Source organism: Falco rusticolus, chromosome 13 (assembly GCF_015220075.1).
Source record: "Falco rusticolus isolate bFalRus1 chromosome 13, bFalRus1.pri, whole genome shotgun sequence".
NCBI lineage: Eukaryota > Metazoa > Chordata > Aves > Falconiformes > Falconidae > Falco > Falco rusticolus.
The window spans coordinates 18,666,356-18,683,556 of record NC_051199.1 but is presented as its reverse complement, the minus strand read 5'-3'; the positions used below and the strand labels follow the sequence as shown (position 1 = coordinate 18,683,556).

At 54.3% G+C, this 17,201-nt stretch overlaps 1 protein-coding gene across 8 annotated transcripts in view; it reads left to right on the top strand.

Annotated features, from left to right (window-relative positions):
* RUBCN (rubicon autophagy regulator) overlaps positions 1-17,201 on the top strand; it is a 32,433-nt gene that overhangs the window by 3,948 nt on the left and 11,284 nt on the right. For 2 of the 8 annotated variants that reach the window (XM_037406326.1, XM_037406328.1), the window contains exons 2-12: positions 7,333-7,486; positions 9,899-9,982; positions 10,933-11,092; positions 11,268-11,374; positions 11,946-12,086; positions 12,303-12,459; positions 12,693-13,241; positions 13,833-13,877; positions 15,789-15,884; positions 16,060-16,175; positions 16,662-16,863. In XM_037406326.1, coding sequence (XP_037262223.1) covers positions 7,448-7,486; positions 9,899-9,982; positions 10,933-11,092; positions 11,268-11,374; positions 11,946-12,086; positions 12,303-12,459; positions 12,693-13,241; positions 13,833-13,877; positions 15,789-15,884; positions 16,060-16,175; positions 16,662-16,863 — 1,696 coding nt within the window. In that variant the 5' untranslated portion in view covers positions 7,333-7,447. Of the gene's footprint in view, positions 1-894; positions 992-1,039; positions 1,110-7,332; positions 7,487-9,898; positions 9,983-10,932; positions 11,093-11,267; positions 11,375-11,945; positions 12,087-12,302; positions 12,460-12,692; positions 13,242-13,832; positions 13,878-15,788; positions 15,885-16,059; positions 16,176-16,661; positions 16,864-17,201 lie in introns of those variants that run through there. The other 6 variants (XM_037406327.1, XM_037406329.1, XM_037406331.1 and 3 more) reach the window with 5 other exon arrangements.

Sequence of the window (17,201 nt, the reverse complement as noted above, 5' to 3'; positions counted from 1 at the left end):
TGCTTTAAGAACAGCAGTACAGAACCCTGTTCCCCCCAAATGCTGCTGTAAAACTGTCCTGGTAAAACAACGTGCATAGAAAGTGTCAGGCCCAGGGGTGTGTCTTCATGCATGCAGCATCAGCAAGCAGCGTGTGTGTCATTAAGATGAACGGTTATGGGCAGTCTCCACTGTGCAACTACCTTTGGTTTCTGAGGCATCAAACAACTGGAAGCATATCTGGGTTTTGTTCCCTATAATAATTTGTCATTGACTGTTCACAGTCTGATGGCAGCAGCATCACTTTTTCCTTTTTCGAGTTTCATTTCACTGCTTTTTAGCAGGAGGGATGTGTAATTCTGCAGTATTTTTCACATCCTCTTTACCGTGGGTGACATAATGGAAACCTCTTTCCGTTTGCATGTGTCTGCTGGTACGTGCAGTGCCAGGGACGCGTTGTTTGGTTGTTTCTTTTCCTGCCACCACAATTTTCACATCCCCTGCGGTGAGGGGCTTGGTAAGCGCCCATCTCAGCAATCACTGTGGTTTTACACTGTGGCGAAGCTGAAGCCCCCTGCTAACACCGAGAGGGCCGACGGCAGCCCGGGGGAGGCCTGCAGCCGGCGAAGACCCCGTGTGCCCGCCGGCGGGGCTGAGGGCCGGCGGCAGGAGGCCGCTGCGGCGCCGGTCCCCAGGCCCGGTACCGCCCCCTCACCCAGTCCCACGGGGCGCTGCCTCACGGCGTTCCCGCGCTCGGCAGGCGGCTGGCAAGCGGCAAGCGCGCGGCCCCGCGCAGTGCCTGCCGGGAGCTGCAGGCCTCCCGCCGCGCGGAGGGTGCCGGGCAGCCGCGGTGCACGCCGGGAGGTGCAGTTCGCGGCGGCGGGGCGGGGCGAGCGCTCACCCCCACGTGACGGCGGCGGGCGGTGGCTGCGGCGGCGGCGGCGGCGGCGGGGCCGCGCGCGCGCGCGCCCGGGATGGAGGCCGGGCCCCGTGAGGGGCGCGCGGAGAGCAGGTGGGGCCGCGCGTGGGGGCATGGCGTGACGCGCGGGGGCGGGGGCGCGGGGGGGGCGGCACGGCACGTGCGAGGGGCTGCGACACCCCCCGGTGGGGACAGGACACGCCGGGGAGGGGTGAGTGTAACGGGGACGGGGGCCTGTCGTGGGCACGAGCGGGAGGCGTGACGCGGCGCGCGTGTCTGTGCCGGGGCGGGCGGCAGCACCTGTGCGCGGGGGGCGAGCCGCGCGTGGGGGCAGGGCCTGGCGCGCGCACGGGGAGCACGCGCGGGGTGCGGGGGTGCGTGCGGTATCTGGGGCACGGCGGGGGCGCACGGGTGGCGGCAGCGCTGGTGCGCGCTCGGCGCGGGGATGCGCGGGGGTGTCCGGCGGGTCCCTGGGGAGCTCTTGCGCTGCGTGGGCGCGTGCGGGAGGGCGTGCGCGCGCCCGGCAGGTGCGGGGTACCAGGGGGTGGGCTGGGAAGATGCAAACCCCCCGTGCCGGGCGGGGGGCTGCGCCTGCGGGGCGCCCCAGCAGCCCCCGCTGTGGTCCCGCGTGGGGAGGCAGCACGCAGCGAGCGGGACTCTTGGAGCATCCTGCTGCTCCCGGCCCCGGGCCGGTGTCCCGGCCGCTGGAGGGGCGGTGCTGGCCACGGGCATGTGCCCTCTGTCCCCGGTGCTCTGTCCCCGCCATGGTGGGGATGAGCCGTGGCCGAGGCGGCGGCGGGCCGGGCGCTGCTTCGCACGCCTTGTGCTCACGGGTGGAACCATCCTGCCCTGACGGCCGCGCTGGCGCTGCGGTGGCTCTGCAGCTTGCTGCTGCCCATCGTGTCACACCTTTGGGTGCTGGAGGGAAATCTTCGGTAAAGCTGCTCTTCCTTTCTGAAGGCGAGGTCCTGCGCTTGCACACTGCTGGCGGTGGGAATGGCCGTGCTGCGGTGGCTTCACCTTGCGTGGTCTTCCTCTGTGCTTGAGGCATGGGTTTTCTCGTTAGCATTTGTAAAAGCAGCAGAGGTTGTTCTCTGGAGCTGTTTTGGTGACGAGTCCTATTTACTTCAGGTTTTTGGATGTCTTCAGCCTTTGCTTTGTGCTTCAGTTTTGCCCTGGTACTCACAAGCGCAGGGTGGCTGTTGGATGGAAACGGGAGTGTCGGCTGGGGTGGAGGGAGCAGCTGAAACTTGATAGGGGAGAGAAACCTTCCTTATCTGAGGGGCTCAGCTAGCATCTATTCCTGCTAGCAACATCAGCCAGGAAAATGCTACCGGTGCTTTTAAAGCTGTAGTGGAGGTTTGGGGTGCCTTTTGATTTACACAGTTTGAGCTATTCTCCCTCTTTAGCTAGTGCTTTAGACCCAGCAGGTTCAGAAAGATAAAAGGAATTGACTGCATTCACTTCTTTTTCTCTCCAGAATCACCCTTGTGCATTTTCTTGCCTTTGCAAGTGTGAGTCCTGACCGTCGTGTGACTAATAGGCCTGACGTGGTGCCACCCCCAGCACTCCTGTAGGGGCAGGGGCATGCTGGCACACGAAGGGGACCTGCTTGTTCTCCTGGCTGTCACTGATGCGCTGGGGAGGATCCTGGCATGGGCCTTGCACAGCCTCATTGTCCTCTGTGCAGATGGTTTAGCATTTTAATTCCTGGTGAGGTGCAATTTCAGCTAGGTTGTGGCTGTGACTGATGGTGATAGGATAGAGGCCAGTGGATGCATCTTCCCATGTATCATGGGAAACACAGAAGCAGAAGTTATGCTGCTGAAGTCCATCCTTCTGTGGGTGCAGGAGAGGAAAATGAGGATCTCGTGCTGGGTTTTGCTGTCTCTCCTCCTAAGCAGCAGGTCCAAAATGCACCGGGGAGCAGGGGCTGCGAGGTGATGCCCATCAAGGCATGGCAGGAGCGTTAGCGCTCTCCTCGTGCTGGGCAGAGAGCAGGGCTCGCATACCTTGGGGGTGGGGGTGGTGTGGAGGGCACAGCAGTCCCAGGGGAGCAGAGGGGCTATTGGTCAGCTGGGCACGTTAGCCAAGAGCTACTGCCTTTGGCTCTGGCACCAGCAAGGCCCCCAGGGATGGCAGGGCCAGAGGACAGGGCCCCTAAAGGGAATCCGTGCTGGGAGCGATGGAGGAAGGTGAGCGGCTGGTCCCAAGGAGGTGGGCTGCCATAGGGGTCTGCCCCGCCTGTGACTGCTGTGTGCAGGTCCTGCACAGATTGAAACTTGATGGACAGTGTCCTGGGTCCACAGGTTGTGATCATCTGCTTGTGGCAGGCTTCGCCAGGATGAGCAGGTAAAACTATCTGCCCTGCTGGGGAAAGGCTAAAAAGAACACTTTAATCCCTCATTTCTTTCCTCATCCTTTGCTAGTGCAGAGCAAGAGAGCTCCAACAAGCTGCAGCTCTGGGCTGTGTTTGCTGGGGGAGCCTTCTGTGGTTGTGCCCCCGGTTTTATACTGGTGCAAGCTTTTAGTACCGGTGCAAGCTACCCTGCATTCTGTTTTCCCAGCTGGCCTGCTCAACTCTTCCCACCCGGGCACTGCAGGGCTGATCTGCCGGGCTGGCAGAGCTCTTCTGGCTTCCACTGCCTTGTCAGCCACTCCACGTGGCTGCAGATGAATTGCACGAAGCCTGCCTTTCTTTTAATCCTTTTTCCCAGCAGTGCTGAGTCTGCTGGAGGAGCAGGCGGGGGAGCCCAGGGAAGGGGCTGCTGGTTGTCTGGGAGACCCTGGGGTGGTGAGGCGGGAGCTGGCTGTGCACAGTGGCGGGTTGCACAGTGCCTTCAGAATCTACAGGAGGAACCAGCAGCCAGCATAGGAACGTCCTTGGAGATGTGGCAAAAGTCCCTCCACAACCTCAGCCAAAACTCTTTAGAATGCTGAGGAGGACTGAGAGGCTCCTCCAGGTAGAGGACAGAGTTCAAGCAGCCATTGCTAGATGGCTCCCCCAGAGCACAGGGAGACACACAGCAGATGTTGTTTGCAAGAAAAATGAGCTGCTGCTCTTTTTTTTTTTTTTTTTTTTTTAATTTTTATTTTCAATACTAGCTACCTGTGCGATTCTGTTTTGGAAAGTAACTAGGGTTTGGTTTTATTTTAAATGAAGAAGTTCACCTGATTCAGCAGCATGGCTCCTTGCCTCTGCTGTGAGTCACCTTCGCTGACTTGAACCAAGAGAAATTTCCACCCTTGCTGGCATGGAGGGGCTCAGAAAGCCTTGGGAGAGCCAGCAGTATTCCCCTGTTGTTGTCAGCAGTAGCTTTAAGCTGTTTGGTGCTCCAGGGCTGGATTCTGTCTTTATCTCTCTAGTGCAAAAAGTTCCGTTATATTTGGGACAATTCCTGGCGGTGGGTTGATGTTGCTGTACCTGAGGATAGAGTTTGTGGTGGCAAAGCAAGGAGACTCTGTGCCAAGTTTACGGAGCTGGGGGTTAAAATTGGAGGCCAGATCAGAAATTGTCTTTAAGGAGAGGAATGCGGCTGAGGTCTTGCCAGTGTTCCGCCAGTGATGGCCCCTGCAAACACCTGCAGCCCTTCTGGCTGGGGGAACAAGACTCTGCTGGAGCCAGAGAGCAGAAGCATGTGTGGTTCTTGCAGGGGAAGCTCTGCTCATGTACTGTGACCTCCCTGGGGTGTGTTGCTCACTTTGCCCTTCCTGTAAGTCAGGGTATTTATTTTCATGATGTGATATGAATTTGCCTTACCCCATGTCAGGCTTTCCTTATCACTAGCAAAGGAGAAATCACTTTATTCAGGAAAAAACAAGCAGACTTCTTAATATTGCTCTGAACACCTGCTGAAATGGGGAACTTGAGGGCAGCTGGGACTTTCTCCATCCCTCCTGGCAGGCCAGGCTCAGGCTCTGTCAATGGGAGGGAAGCAAACCCTGCAGCTAGTTCTGTTCTAACCCATAAGGCCAGTCAAAGCTGAAATGTGATTAGCCGCACTCTCTTAATTTCCCTGTCACCTGCAGCCAACTGTATGGCTCTTCGTTTCTTCAGCCTTGTGTCACTCTATGCTTTTCAGCATGCACCATGGCCCAGCCCAGAAACAGCTGGGGTTTGGGTATCGGTAGGTCTTGTGTGTCCAACTTGTGAACTGCTTTGGCCCAACAAGTCACATGGGATCCTTACTCTCTTACAGGGATTTAGTTCACTTTTGGTAGCTTCTGCATCAAATCTGCAAAGGTGCTTTTATTGTGCTGCTCGTTCCCTGTGTGCTTCTGAGTTCAATAGTTTAACATTTTGAAGTTATTTTGATTGAGGATTGCTTAATCTTAGTTTCCCTGTGCTAGAAGGGAGCTGTGAGTCCAATGTGTTGGATCCTCATTCCCTACCTTTGGGGAGATGCATGACTCCCTTAATGAGACAGTTCATTTGGAAAGGCACAGCTATGCATGTCCTGCCCCTGTATCCTTGTGTGCATCACCTGCTTTTTATAGCACAAAATGACACAGGAGGGAGTTTCCCTGACTTGCTGACTTGGAAGATCAACGGCGTGACTGAGCTTTCACTTGCATTTCCTAACTCTGAGTGTTAGAAATAGCTTGGGGAGGAGCTGGTGAAGTTTTGAGCTCAGCGGCTGCAGATACTGTTTGACTGGGGACTGACAGTGCTGCTCTGGGCATCTGTGGACACTCAGAGCAGCATCACCGATCCCTAGTCAAAGAGCATCTGCATCCCTCAGGGTGGTGATGGGGAAAGCCCATAAATTCAGAAGAGCTGGATCACTTTTCTGTATGTCCCCAAGCCGGATCTCCTTCAGGAAACTGCCTTTGATTTAGATCCGTACTTTCTTCTTCAGTCTCTCCTGAGATAAAGCTATGACGGTGCTTATTAGTCTAAGTACATCACCAAAATATACATACTTCCATATGCATTGCAGCTCTGGTTTAGAGCTCCTGTGCTGTCAGGGTGACAGGCTTTGCTGTGGGATGGGTTAGCTTCTATTTGGTTTAAGCTTAGGTGGGCACTGAAAGTGGTGAGATTTCCCTGGGGAGACCAGGGAGTGAATGGAGAGCTTGAAGTAGAGCCAATATGTGATGATCTGCTTGTTCGCTTAATCAGTTTGGCAATAGTGAACAAATCTCAGAAAGAGAATATTGGCAGGAAAAGCTTGGTTTTGAAATATCAGGGTTACGTTACTTTTTAGTGTCCTTTGTGCTACAGAAGTGTGCAGCCCACTTTCATCCACAAGGGAAGAAAATGAGAGCAGCTTTAAATAATGTTATTTATTTTAAATATATTTTCCTTTTTCTTTGGAAATCCAGCTTGTTTTCAGCTGTGGAGGGATTAAGAGCTGAAACACTGGCTTGTTTCTTGCCAGTTGAAAGGCTGGACTTTCATTCTAAGCTGTCACCTTGGGTGCTTTTATTGCAAACCCTGCAGAGGCATTTTTTTTGGCAGATACACACCCAAATATGCCTTGCAATGTTCCTGTTGCTTCTGAGACAGTGGCTCCTATCTGAACACATTTTTCTGAAAGCTGTTGTTCCTCTGGCATTGCTGTCAAGCAGCGTGAGTGGGGACCTCAGTCATCCAAAGCTTATTTCCCCAAAGTTGCTTTTGCATAGGCAAATGATGTTGCCTCCCTGCACCATCACTCCTGCTTTATGGTGGATTATGGTGATTTCTTGCTGTATGCAGGGTAGCTGAGGGGGATGATATCAATGAGAAATGCTGTGCAAGCTCTAGCATACATGTGCAGTTTGCTGTTTGCTAATCTCTGTCCAGAACACGATGAACACTTTTGCAAGACAGTCAACTTGTGCCTACAGCAGCTTGGAGGCCAGAGAGCAGCTGTACAGATGGAGATGCAGATGAAGAGTTACCGACCTTGGAGTGGAGCACCTCTGCATCCTGATGGTGCTGGAGTGCTCGATGCAGTGCACGTAGCTTGGGGAGTGCCACTCTCTAAATGCAGGTGCAGCACGGCCAGTGTCTGCTAGATGTGGTGAACATCAAGCCATTGCCTTACAGCTGCTGTACTCCTGATGGGCTGCTGCTCTAAACAGTCTGTGACAGAGCATGTGAGTGAAGCAAGAGGCTGGCTGGAAAGCTGTCCTCTGTGTTGTTGGCCTGTACTAAGCAAGTGGTGTGTTGCAGGAGCCATCAGTCTTTGTTCTGGCTGTCTCCTGAGACCACATTGATGTTGGCTGCCAGTCATCACAAGAATCATTATGGTATAGCCTCTTGTCCACAAACCATGCATGAGAGACCACAGGGAGTTGTTAAGTCCTTTAGCTCACCACTGCTAGCTTCTGGACCACAGAAGGTTTCAGCCTGACCAGGGTCTTCTTGAGAGAGTGCAATACCATGGTCCTGTGGTGAAGCTCCTCTTGCTGTATTATCTGATGCAACTTGCTGTGTTCCTCTGCAGGAAGGAGCACTGGAAGCTGCTAGGCAACTTGAAGACCACAGTGGAAGGTTTGGTGTCCACGAGCAACCCGAATGTCTGGTCCAAGTATGGCGGCTTGGAACGGCTCTGCAGAGATATGCACAGCATCCTCTACCACGGCCTCATCCATGACAAGGTAGGGCTCTTTCCCGCCAGCACTACTGCCTGTCTGTAGCAGCTTCAGTGCCTGTCATGAGCGAGTGGGGCAGTCCTGGCTGCTGCAGCTTGCTGCAGTGGTCGTAGCACGGAGTGTGTACAACACTTGTAGCAGTGTGGGAAATGATCAAAGCAGGGACTGAGCTTGCCTGCCAAGTGCTGTAGTTGTCAGAGGGACCTGGGTGCATGTTCTTTCTATCTCATCCCCCTTTGACGTGGTTTTTCCAAGTACCTGTGCCCCCCATGCTGAGGCCAGCCCTTCTTGCCTTTCTTCCTTGCAATAAAGCTGCATTTGCTATGGGTCTGCCCCATATCATCTGCACTTGGACAACTTCCCAGTGAGGTCTAGCAAAAGAAAGCTTGCATCTTTACTGTTTCTGGTTAGCTGTGTTAATAACAGGAACTGGCAGCCAAATCCACGCTCTGCGTGAATGGGATCTGTCTTCCCAGGTTCTCATCATGCCTTGCAGTTGCTCACCCAGCCATTCCCCCATTCCATGGCTGCCTGGAAGAATTTCTTTTTCCCAGCTGTGTGCAGAGGCTCAAAGATCTCCTGTTCAGCTTGCAAATAGCAGCACAATTAATTTACAGTAGAAAGCTGAAGCAAGTCTGCAGGGAGTGCCTCGGGGCATGCTTCCCATCGGTGGCTCCGCCACTCTGAGAGCAAAGCAGAGAAGAGAGCAATGCAGAGGAGCCCCAGGCAGCTTGCATGGGCCAGCTGGGTCCAGGAGCAGGAAAACCACATCTATGCAATGGTGCACCCAAGCTAATAAGCCTGCAGGAAGAGCCAGGCTGACAGGTCATTCCAGCAGGGCACTTTGCTCCCTGGATCTATTAAGTTTGCAGTCAGCACTCATTACAGTGCTGCTGTGTTCCCGTTAGTTCCCAGTGGCATGGACCAGAGATGTTCTTTGGAGAGCCACAGAGAAAGAAGCTGCCTGTTACATGTGAGGAGTGCAGTGCTCCCTTCTGATAGATGTGCTATTAATAGGCTTCAGGAAGTGAAATTTAAATGATTTGTACTTGCCTGTCTGTTGGTAACAGTTCACACGAGACCTGCAAAGCAGGACTGTGTTGCCTTCCTCAGTGCTTTTATTATAGACAAAGGCAGCTCTTCTACTTGGATATCTCTCCCCTGCTTGGACACGTGTGACACCAATGAAGCTGTAAGAGCTGCAAAGGGATGCCCATAAAAATACAGCTTCCCAACAGCTATTTTCTCATAGTTGCTCCATAGAAATCCTTCATTTTGCTTATTTTCTTACCAACTTTCTTCCTACAACTAGGAATAAATAAGTAAAGGGTGAAAAAAATCCATATATACATGTTAAGAGAACTAGGGTTAGAGGTTTTTAAACTTTTGAATGAGTTTTCATGTATTTGTCCAGAAACCCCAATTTAGTCTAGAGGACTAAAATTGCCATGTAAGTTCTCTAGTCTGAAAAACCCAAACCAACCACCCCACAAACAAATAAACCACAAAACTGAACCCATTCCTCTGATGCTTGTGAAAGAGGAAATAGAGCTGGAAGAAAAAATAATCAGTCTTTTGGTGAGGAGAGAGAGACATTTTTAGGCTGTGTTTACATGTGATAGGATAGTGAGGAAAACAGCAACTCTGCTGCAGTTCCTCTTTAACAGGAAGAATAGCTAAGAATACTATAAATATATATATATATATATAAAAATAACTGATTGTCTGAATAAAGCTGAGGCAAATGACTGCAAAGAGCTGGTAGAAATGCAAATTTCTTACCTGGGGTGCTCAGCTCAGCTGTGCTGGTGTCCTTGGTGGTGGCTTGCATCAAAGACAGCAATGGTTGCTGGTTTTGCTGGGATGTGTTTCCATGTTGCTCTTTGTGTCCCCTCACTGGTGCCTGACTCCGCAGTGCTGAGGCAGGAGGGCTGTCCTCCAGGTTGTACTCCAGCAGGAAGGGGAACAGTGACGTGGGAACTTGGTCAACCTTGAACTTGGCAGACCTGAGTTTGGCCTTTAGAATCCTTATTGCACTGCAGCGGTCCCTGTCGCAAGACCTCTTCTGTCTCCATGGTATGAGGGACTGGGAACTTACCTGATGGAGCTTAATCTATCTGGAGGACCTGTCGTCTGGTCACTTGGCTGACCACAACAGAGATGTTACCGTGGGAGGGGCAGGAGGCCACTTACCTATGTCATGCCAGTGTTTTTTGTCTTGGTCCCTTGACCTACAAAATTGTGTTAGATACTTGCTGTGTTTCTCCTCTGTAAAGCAGTGCTGCTCTTTGATGCCTGTTTTCTGGCCCATCTTGCTGTGTTTAGCGGCTGTCCTCATGGCAGCAAGGGGCTGATGGGGGATGTTGTCATTTAACTGAGACTTTAGTGGTGGTATCTAACTGCGCTTGTCCTGGGCAGGTGTGCTGCAGACAGAAGGATTACTGGCAGTTTGTGAAGGACATTCGCTGGCTGAGTCCCAGCTCTGCTCATCACCTGGAGAAGGTGGGTTCTGGTGGGGTGGCCCTGCATGCCCGGCGGGGAGGGGAGAGGGCAGCTGGGCTGTGAACTTCACCAGTGGGATAGTAGCGCAGTGGCTGTTGGCTTGCTGTGGGTAAAGCAGCTCCACGGCTGAAGCAGTCGTGTGTTTGTGTACAAGCCGTGTCCCAGGAGCTTGGTGTGGTTTGGGTTGAGACAATTGGCTGCTTATTTCTCCCAGGTCAGTCTCCAGTTCGGCTTGGCCGGGTGCAGCAGGCATCACCAAGGGAACTGGCACAGGCAGCACTTGTGTGTGTGCAGGGGTGATTCATGTGTCTGTGCAAGCCTCTAAAGGTCTGGACTGTGTCTTCTGGGTTGTGTCTTCACCATGCGTTTGGTTCTCCCATTGCTGGCTTGTGCTGACTGCTGGTGTACAGGGATGCTCCTGGTCTTTGGCTGCCCCGTGATGACATTGATGGTCCCTGTCATGGATGAGTGCAAGGGGCTGACCACTGGTGGTCCTTGTGTCCAGCCTGCTGCTGGGGGGACGTGGGGTGTGACTCCAGTTCAGCTCTTCAAGCTGCAGCAGCTCAGGCATTGCTGTAACATTTCCCATTTAATGTGTCAGCAAGAACATGACCATCACACCGGGGTGGGGTTGGGTTGGATTTGGGAGCATGGGGTCCCTGCGGGTGAGGGGCCATGCCCATGGGTGGGAGAGCGTGCAAGAGAAATTCATAGTGCTGGTGGTGGTTGGAGGACTTTGGTCACTGGCTGACCTTTGAAGCATTGTTCCTGCCCAGTGCTTTTGCCTTCTTGGTGGCTGGGGAGCTGCTGGGATTTGTCCTCCTTCCCGATGGTGGTGACCAGTGCTGGAAGCTGCCGTTACGAGGGGGGCAAAAGCTGTGTGGTGGAACAAAGCCTGCTCCCCTGCTTGCCTGTGCATGCCTTAACCTGTGCCTGGTATCCCTTTCCAGTTCATCAGCCTGCAGGAGAGTGGCCAGCCTGACCCAGAGGGCCCAGGGGATCAGGCCATCGCACAGCTGTGGCTACAGCACAGCCTGCAGTGCCACTGCCTGTCGGCACAGCTGAGACCGCTCCTGGGGAACCGGCAGTACATCAGAAAATTCTACGCAGGTAAAGAGAAATGGGCCTTTTCCTTCTTATTAGGAGAATATCTAACTGGTGGCGTTTCCAAGCCACATGGGAATGAGGGGGGACAGCAGAAAAAGTGGTTTGCATGTGAGCAGCTGGTGCTGTCAGACCACATGGGTGAGAGGGACTCCCCCAAGCAACAGTTTTCTCTCCCCAGACACTGCCTTCCTGCTCAGTGACGCCCACGTCACGGCCATGCTGCAGTGCCTGGAGGCTGTCGAGCAGAACAACCCCAGGCTTCTGGCTCAGATCGACACCTCCATGGTGAGTTGAGGTCCTGGCTTTTACATCTGGTTCTCCGCAGACGCCAGCTGGCTGTGGCTGCTCATGCAAACTCTCATCCAGGGCACATGGAGCCCCTGGATAAGGGATTGAACTTGGAAGTAGCAAAAGAGCTCCAAGGTGGGAGGAGAGTGGTGAGCTGGTCCCTGTGCTGCCTGTGTAAGCCTGGCAGGGGTCGGGGTGTGCGAGATGGCTCTGTGGGCCATTTAGTGGGGCACCTTGGTTCTGGTTGGCTTCAAGGATTTGAGTATGAGGACCTGAGGATCAGTTCCTTGTAAGAGGCACCTCTGAAGCCCTCTCCAGCAATCCCAGGATTCAGGGCCAGCAGGCAGAGCTGCCTGATTGTGAGGGTCAGCCACCTCTGAGGGGATGGGCAGCAGCCCAGGACACCTGGGTGCCCACTCCTGCTGGTGATGCCAGTGACCCCCAGTGCAGCCCTGCACCAGCTGCGCCCTCCCCAGAGGAGGAGAACAGCAGCTGCTTTCTTTGCACAGAGCTCTCCAGAGGAGAGCAATGACTAAGCCTTCGTTAAATGGGGGCTGTGTTCTTTCAGCTGGCCGGCACGTCACTGCCATCCCTGTGCATGTCAGGTCCTTCTGCTGGGACAAGAGAGATGTGTGACCATGACGCTGAAGGACATGAGAGCCATCTGCCTGGGGCGCTGGGCTGCCTGGATCGTTTCAGTGAGAGCCTGGTAATTTCCCGACGGGAGCCTGCTGTGTAGCTGTGAACCAAGAGCTGCTTCCCTTCTGTGCTGCCCCGTTTTTCCCTCCCCGTCCTCCTGCCCCCAGGGCTGCTGCATCCTTGCTGCTGGTGATCAGGCATTCGCAGGTCGATTCCTTTCCATTGCTGCTCCTTTGACGTATAGCCCTGTAAATGCTGATTTATTAATGATGCCACCTCTCTTCAGCTTACCAGGAAGAGTGACTGTCCGCCTCCAGTGACCAAGAGTCAGAGCCTGACTGCCCTCCCCGCGCCCCCGTATGTCCCCGCTGCAGGCTGCACACAGCAGTGCTGCTTTGGGTCCTTCTCCAGCCTCCACCACCCAGCCTCCTCTGGCCTCCCAGGTAACGAGGGTGGGCTGGGAAGATCAGGATAGACTCAGAAAATACTTTGCTTTTTTTTCTGTTCTTGGATTCTTTGTGGTGGATGGGTGTGAGATCTCTGCCTGTGGTGGGAGGGAGATCCCTGGCCTTTCCCCTTTGTGGGTGGGCATGCTGGTGTGAAGCCACAAGCCTGTTGCCATAGGGTAGTCTGCTTGTGCCAGGGTGTGTGACGTCCTGCTCCTGCCTCTGTCCAGACAGGAGACCAGTGAGTTCTTCTGTCAGCTCCAGCATCAGCCAGCCCCAGGAGCGCTGCCCGTCCACCCGGTCCTCCTCCTTCAGCGAGGGCAGGTCCCCTCTGGAGCAGCCTGGCTCTGTCACCCCCTTCCACATCCCCTCACCCAAAGACCCCTTCTCTCCAGCCAGCGAGATGAGCTCCAGCACCACCAGCCAGAGCGAGGACACTTGGACAGGGAGTCAGGATGATCCGCAGAGCGATGTTAACGATGGGCCGGAGTACCTGGCCATCGGGAACTTGGGGCGCAGGGGCCGAGCGTGCAGCAACACCAGCACCAACAGCACCAAGAGCAGTAGCTCCAAACTCTTCTCCTCCAGCAGCTCCCAGAAGCTGGACTCGGTCTCATCCCTGGGGGAGCAGGGGGCAAGTGGAGGTGGAAGCAGGGGCCTGAGCCTGTTTCGCCGGTCCAGCTTCTCAGAGGGACAGTCATCAGCTCCGCAGGGCATCCTCAAGAAGAGCCATGTGCGCTCACACTCTGACACCAACGTGGCTTCAGCAAAGTTGCATGGTAATGGGGCAGCTTTTCTGGGATGGGTTTGGGGTGTGGGAGCCCCTGGTACCAGCAGGCTGATACTGGCCACCCTTTTGACTCCGTGGATCAGGTTGACGAGGGGAACAGCGGGCAAGTGGTTGCAACATTTGGTCTTTGTCCTTAGCTTTCCTGCTCCACGCTGGAATGATGGGCTAACATCTTGCTTCCCAGAATGCCCTAGACCAGTCTGTTACTGGTATTGGCAGCTTTTACCAAAAACTTAGAAAATGGCAGCAATGCTGTAACATCAGCTGTCCAGCTTCCCCACTGGCCTTGCCTAGCTGGGGTGTGGGGCTGTGGTAGGGCACTGGGTTGGGGCTGGGGCTCGGGCTTGGGCTCATCCTGTGGGTAGGATGTCATCTTACTGGTAATCTGCTGGGTCCTCCTGTGCCCTTGTGTGGATGAATGCATGGGTGGGGGAGCAGGATGTGAGGGGACAATCAGTTTGTGGGAGTCTGCTCCACCAGTGCTGCCTTCATGGGAGAATTGGAAGTCCTTGCTGAGTAGTAACCAGTCTCTCTGTTTTCTCTCCCTTAACGCTGCCCTCCTCCTCCTCTGTCTGCCCAGGAGGCCTCAGGGATATCACCATTATAATAGAAGATCCAGTGGCAGGTTTGGGAGCCAGTGTAACAGCCCTTCATTAGTGGTCATTGCATCAAGTTCAGGATTTCCATCAATCCATTAGTGTCCATTTAGAAAACAAACAAACAAAAAAATTCTTCCGTGTCCCAACTGGTGCTTTGAAGCATGGTCAGGTTTTTGCATGTGACCTGACTGAAGATCCCAGCTTGTTTTTTTGGAGCAGTGGACCACACCCAGAAGGGCACCCAGCTTCCCTGCATGGCGTTAGGGAGTGCTGGCCACCAAGTCCCTGAGCTGTGTCCCCTGCCATTCCCTGCACCCCACTGCCTTGGGAGCCCGGAGAGGTTTCCTCCCACCTAGTGAACAAGGGCTGGCAGCTAAGCAGGCATGGGCTTGAACATCTTATTTTTCCTTTCATGTAGTGGATCCGTGGCATGGGGAGGTTTGATGTTGGCTGAGTTCAGCCATGTCCCAGCCAGCTGTGCTTGCACCCACAGCCAGGGCCTCCAGGTACTCTTTTGGGCTTGGGGCAGGTGTCCCCCTGAGCAGAGGTGCTGGGGTGCTGCCATCCCATTGTCTCACATGCAGAAAGTCAGCAGCTCAAAACCATGGGCTGTTTTCTTTTGCATCTGTTGAGCAGCAGCACTGGGTTTGTTGAGGTCACATCTGGATGCTGAGGGCTCTGTGACTGGGAAGGCTCCTTCCTGGAGGTGGGCATTCAGACATACGTCTCTAACCGTGTTCTGCTCCAGCAGAGGATGCCAAGCACTGCCTCACTTTGCCCTTCAGCAGTAGGCTCTCTTGTATGTGGCATCCCCCAGGCCAGTGGTCACAAGGTGGTTTCCATGCTGGTTTTCAGCAGGGTTGAGGTGGCTGCAGGATACCCTGTCAGGCTGCAGCAACCAGCTGCGAGAGCCTCCCACCCCGATGGGTCTGTCAACCAGCCTGTGGGGTGGGTTGGTCCCAGATCCCATCCTGGTGGCTGCTGCTTCATGGTCTTGGCAGGAGGGGTGCTGGTTCTGGTGAGCTCAAGAGCCTCCAGCTACCTCAGGGTTAGGGCACAAAGCTGGTAGCAAAGAGGAGCAGGAGGCTGAGAGGAGAGGGTTGCCCTGTTGTGGCTGGGATGTCAGCCAGTGTCTGCACCACATCCACACACATGTTCCTGTTCCGCTCCAGTCAGGGTGTTTTCTGTCTCCTTCAGCAGTCCTCTGTCACCCAGCTGCTCTGTCCAGGTGCTCCCTGGGGCCATGGCTCTCTGGAGGGCACCATCCGTTGTTGCTCTCTGGTCAGGCCAGCTCCTGGCAGTTCCTGCCGGCTCAGCCTGGCAGGGAGTTGCACCACAGCGTGTTGGTGGGGCAGAGTCCTGCCCACAGCTGTGTAGGTCACCTTGAGCACTGCAGCCCAGGCTCCAGTGTTGTGTGTGGGGAGTCCTGGCTTCTAGTTGAGCAAGGGCATGTCCTTCACATGCCTCCTTCTGCTGTTGTCCAGGCTGCTTTTCAGGGCTGGGAGCCCCGCAGATCCCTCAGCTGCTCAGGTTTCCCCTTGTCTCCTAACTGTCTGGCCTGGGAGATAGCTCTTCCCTCTGAGATGCTCCAGCAGGAAGATGGGGCTGGCAGAAGTGCTTGCTGGAGCCTGTTTGTCCCCCAGCTCTGCTAGGGGGTAAAGAGAGGAAGGCCTGGGACTTGACTGCTCCGTGGCTCTCGCGAGCTTCTCTCCTTCTTTCCCCTTCTCCTCCTCTGCCTGCAAGGCCTTTCTAGTTTTGTCCCCTCCTGGGCTTGCCCTCAGCCATGGCATGAAGCAGGAAGATGTCCCTCTGTTTCCCATCCATTTGTGCTGCCCATGTGATGCTGAGCCCCTTTCATTTCACTGTGTGCAATGGCTGGGTGCCTCCAGGATACTGGTTGGTTACTGACACACAAATGGTGTTGTGTTTCCTTCCAGAGTCCCATGATGATCCAGGTGGAGGGAGAGGGCCAGTCTCTGCTTCCACCCAGAGCAGTGAACTGAGCACACGCAGCTCCCTTTACATAGAGTACGGTGAGTACAGCCAGCCTCAGCAGGGATACTCGCTTCTGGTCAGGCTCCTCCATCGGCTGTGGTGCCTCAGCTTCTGGCACCTACTTGAGGGACGCTGGTTGGGCACTGGCAGGGCTTGTTAGCATGGGGATAGCAGCAGGTCCCTCCCTCATACATTTCTCTCTTGCTTTTCTAGACTCTGGACAGTACCTGAGCTCGGGGGAAGGGATGTTCAGAAGACCCTCAGAAGGGCAGTCCCTCATCAGCTACCTCTCTGAGCAGGACTTTGGCAGCTGTGCAGACCTGGAGAAGGTGAGGGAGGCAGCAGCAGCCTGTGTGCATTGGAGAACATATTTTACTGCAGGTTCAGCGATACTTCCCGCCATGGGGAGCATAATCCGATAGTATTTTCTCCTACAGAGCTGTGCACAGAACTCCAGGGCTGAGTTCCTCTGGTGTTTGGCAGCTGATATCTGCCCATCCAGCATGTGCACAGCAGATCTGAAACATGTTAGAGCTCCTCAGGGACACGTGCTGACTCCCCAGAGTGGACGTGTTGCACGTCCTCTTTGTAGGTTGCCCCTTGTGTTTTGTGAGTATTCTGGTGCCCAAGGAAGCTTTAGTTTTTAGGTCCTCGTAGAAGAGTCAGGTTTTGTGGTATCAACAGGGCTTAAGGTATTTCTGCTGCCCTCCATGAGTAATAAGCTCTTTGCTGTCACAGGTGGGGAACAAGATTTTACCAAGTCCTTCCTAGTTTCTCTGTGTACAGCCTTGAATGCTTATGCTTTTGTCTTGCAGGAGAATGCGCACTTCAGCATCTCAGAATCCCTGATCGCTGCCATTGAGCTGATGAAATGCAACATGATGAGCCGGCAGCTGGAGGAGGAGGAGGAAGACAGCGACAAGGAGATCCAGGAGCTTAAACAAAAGATTCGCATTCGGCGTCAGCAGATCCGCACGAGACACCTGTTTCCTACCTGCCAGGAGATGGGCTCAGACAGTGGGTGATGTTTTGGGCTCACCAGCTAGTGGGTTTTCCGTCTGTTGCCTGTCCTTATAGCACCCTGCCTTCCTGCCCGTTCATGGGAAACAATCATACCGCTACCAAGGTGCTGCAGAGATTTGTGAAACTCTGCTGCTATTGGAGCCCATAATGGGTCTGATACTGTACGTGATAACACTTGTGTGCTGTTGGCACTGAGTTATGGAAGGTAATTTCATTTTGAACCCACAGTGTCTTCCATTCTTGATCTCCATCCCTCCCTGCCCTGGCCATACCTGTCTATCAACTTCTGCCTTAGCTCTCAGTGACCCTTCAGACCACTTTCATTGATGGCC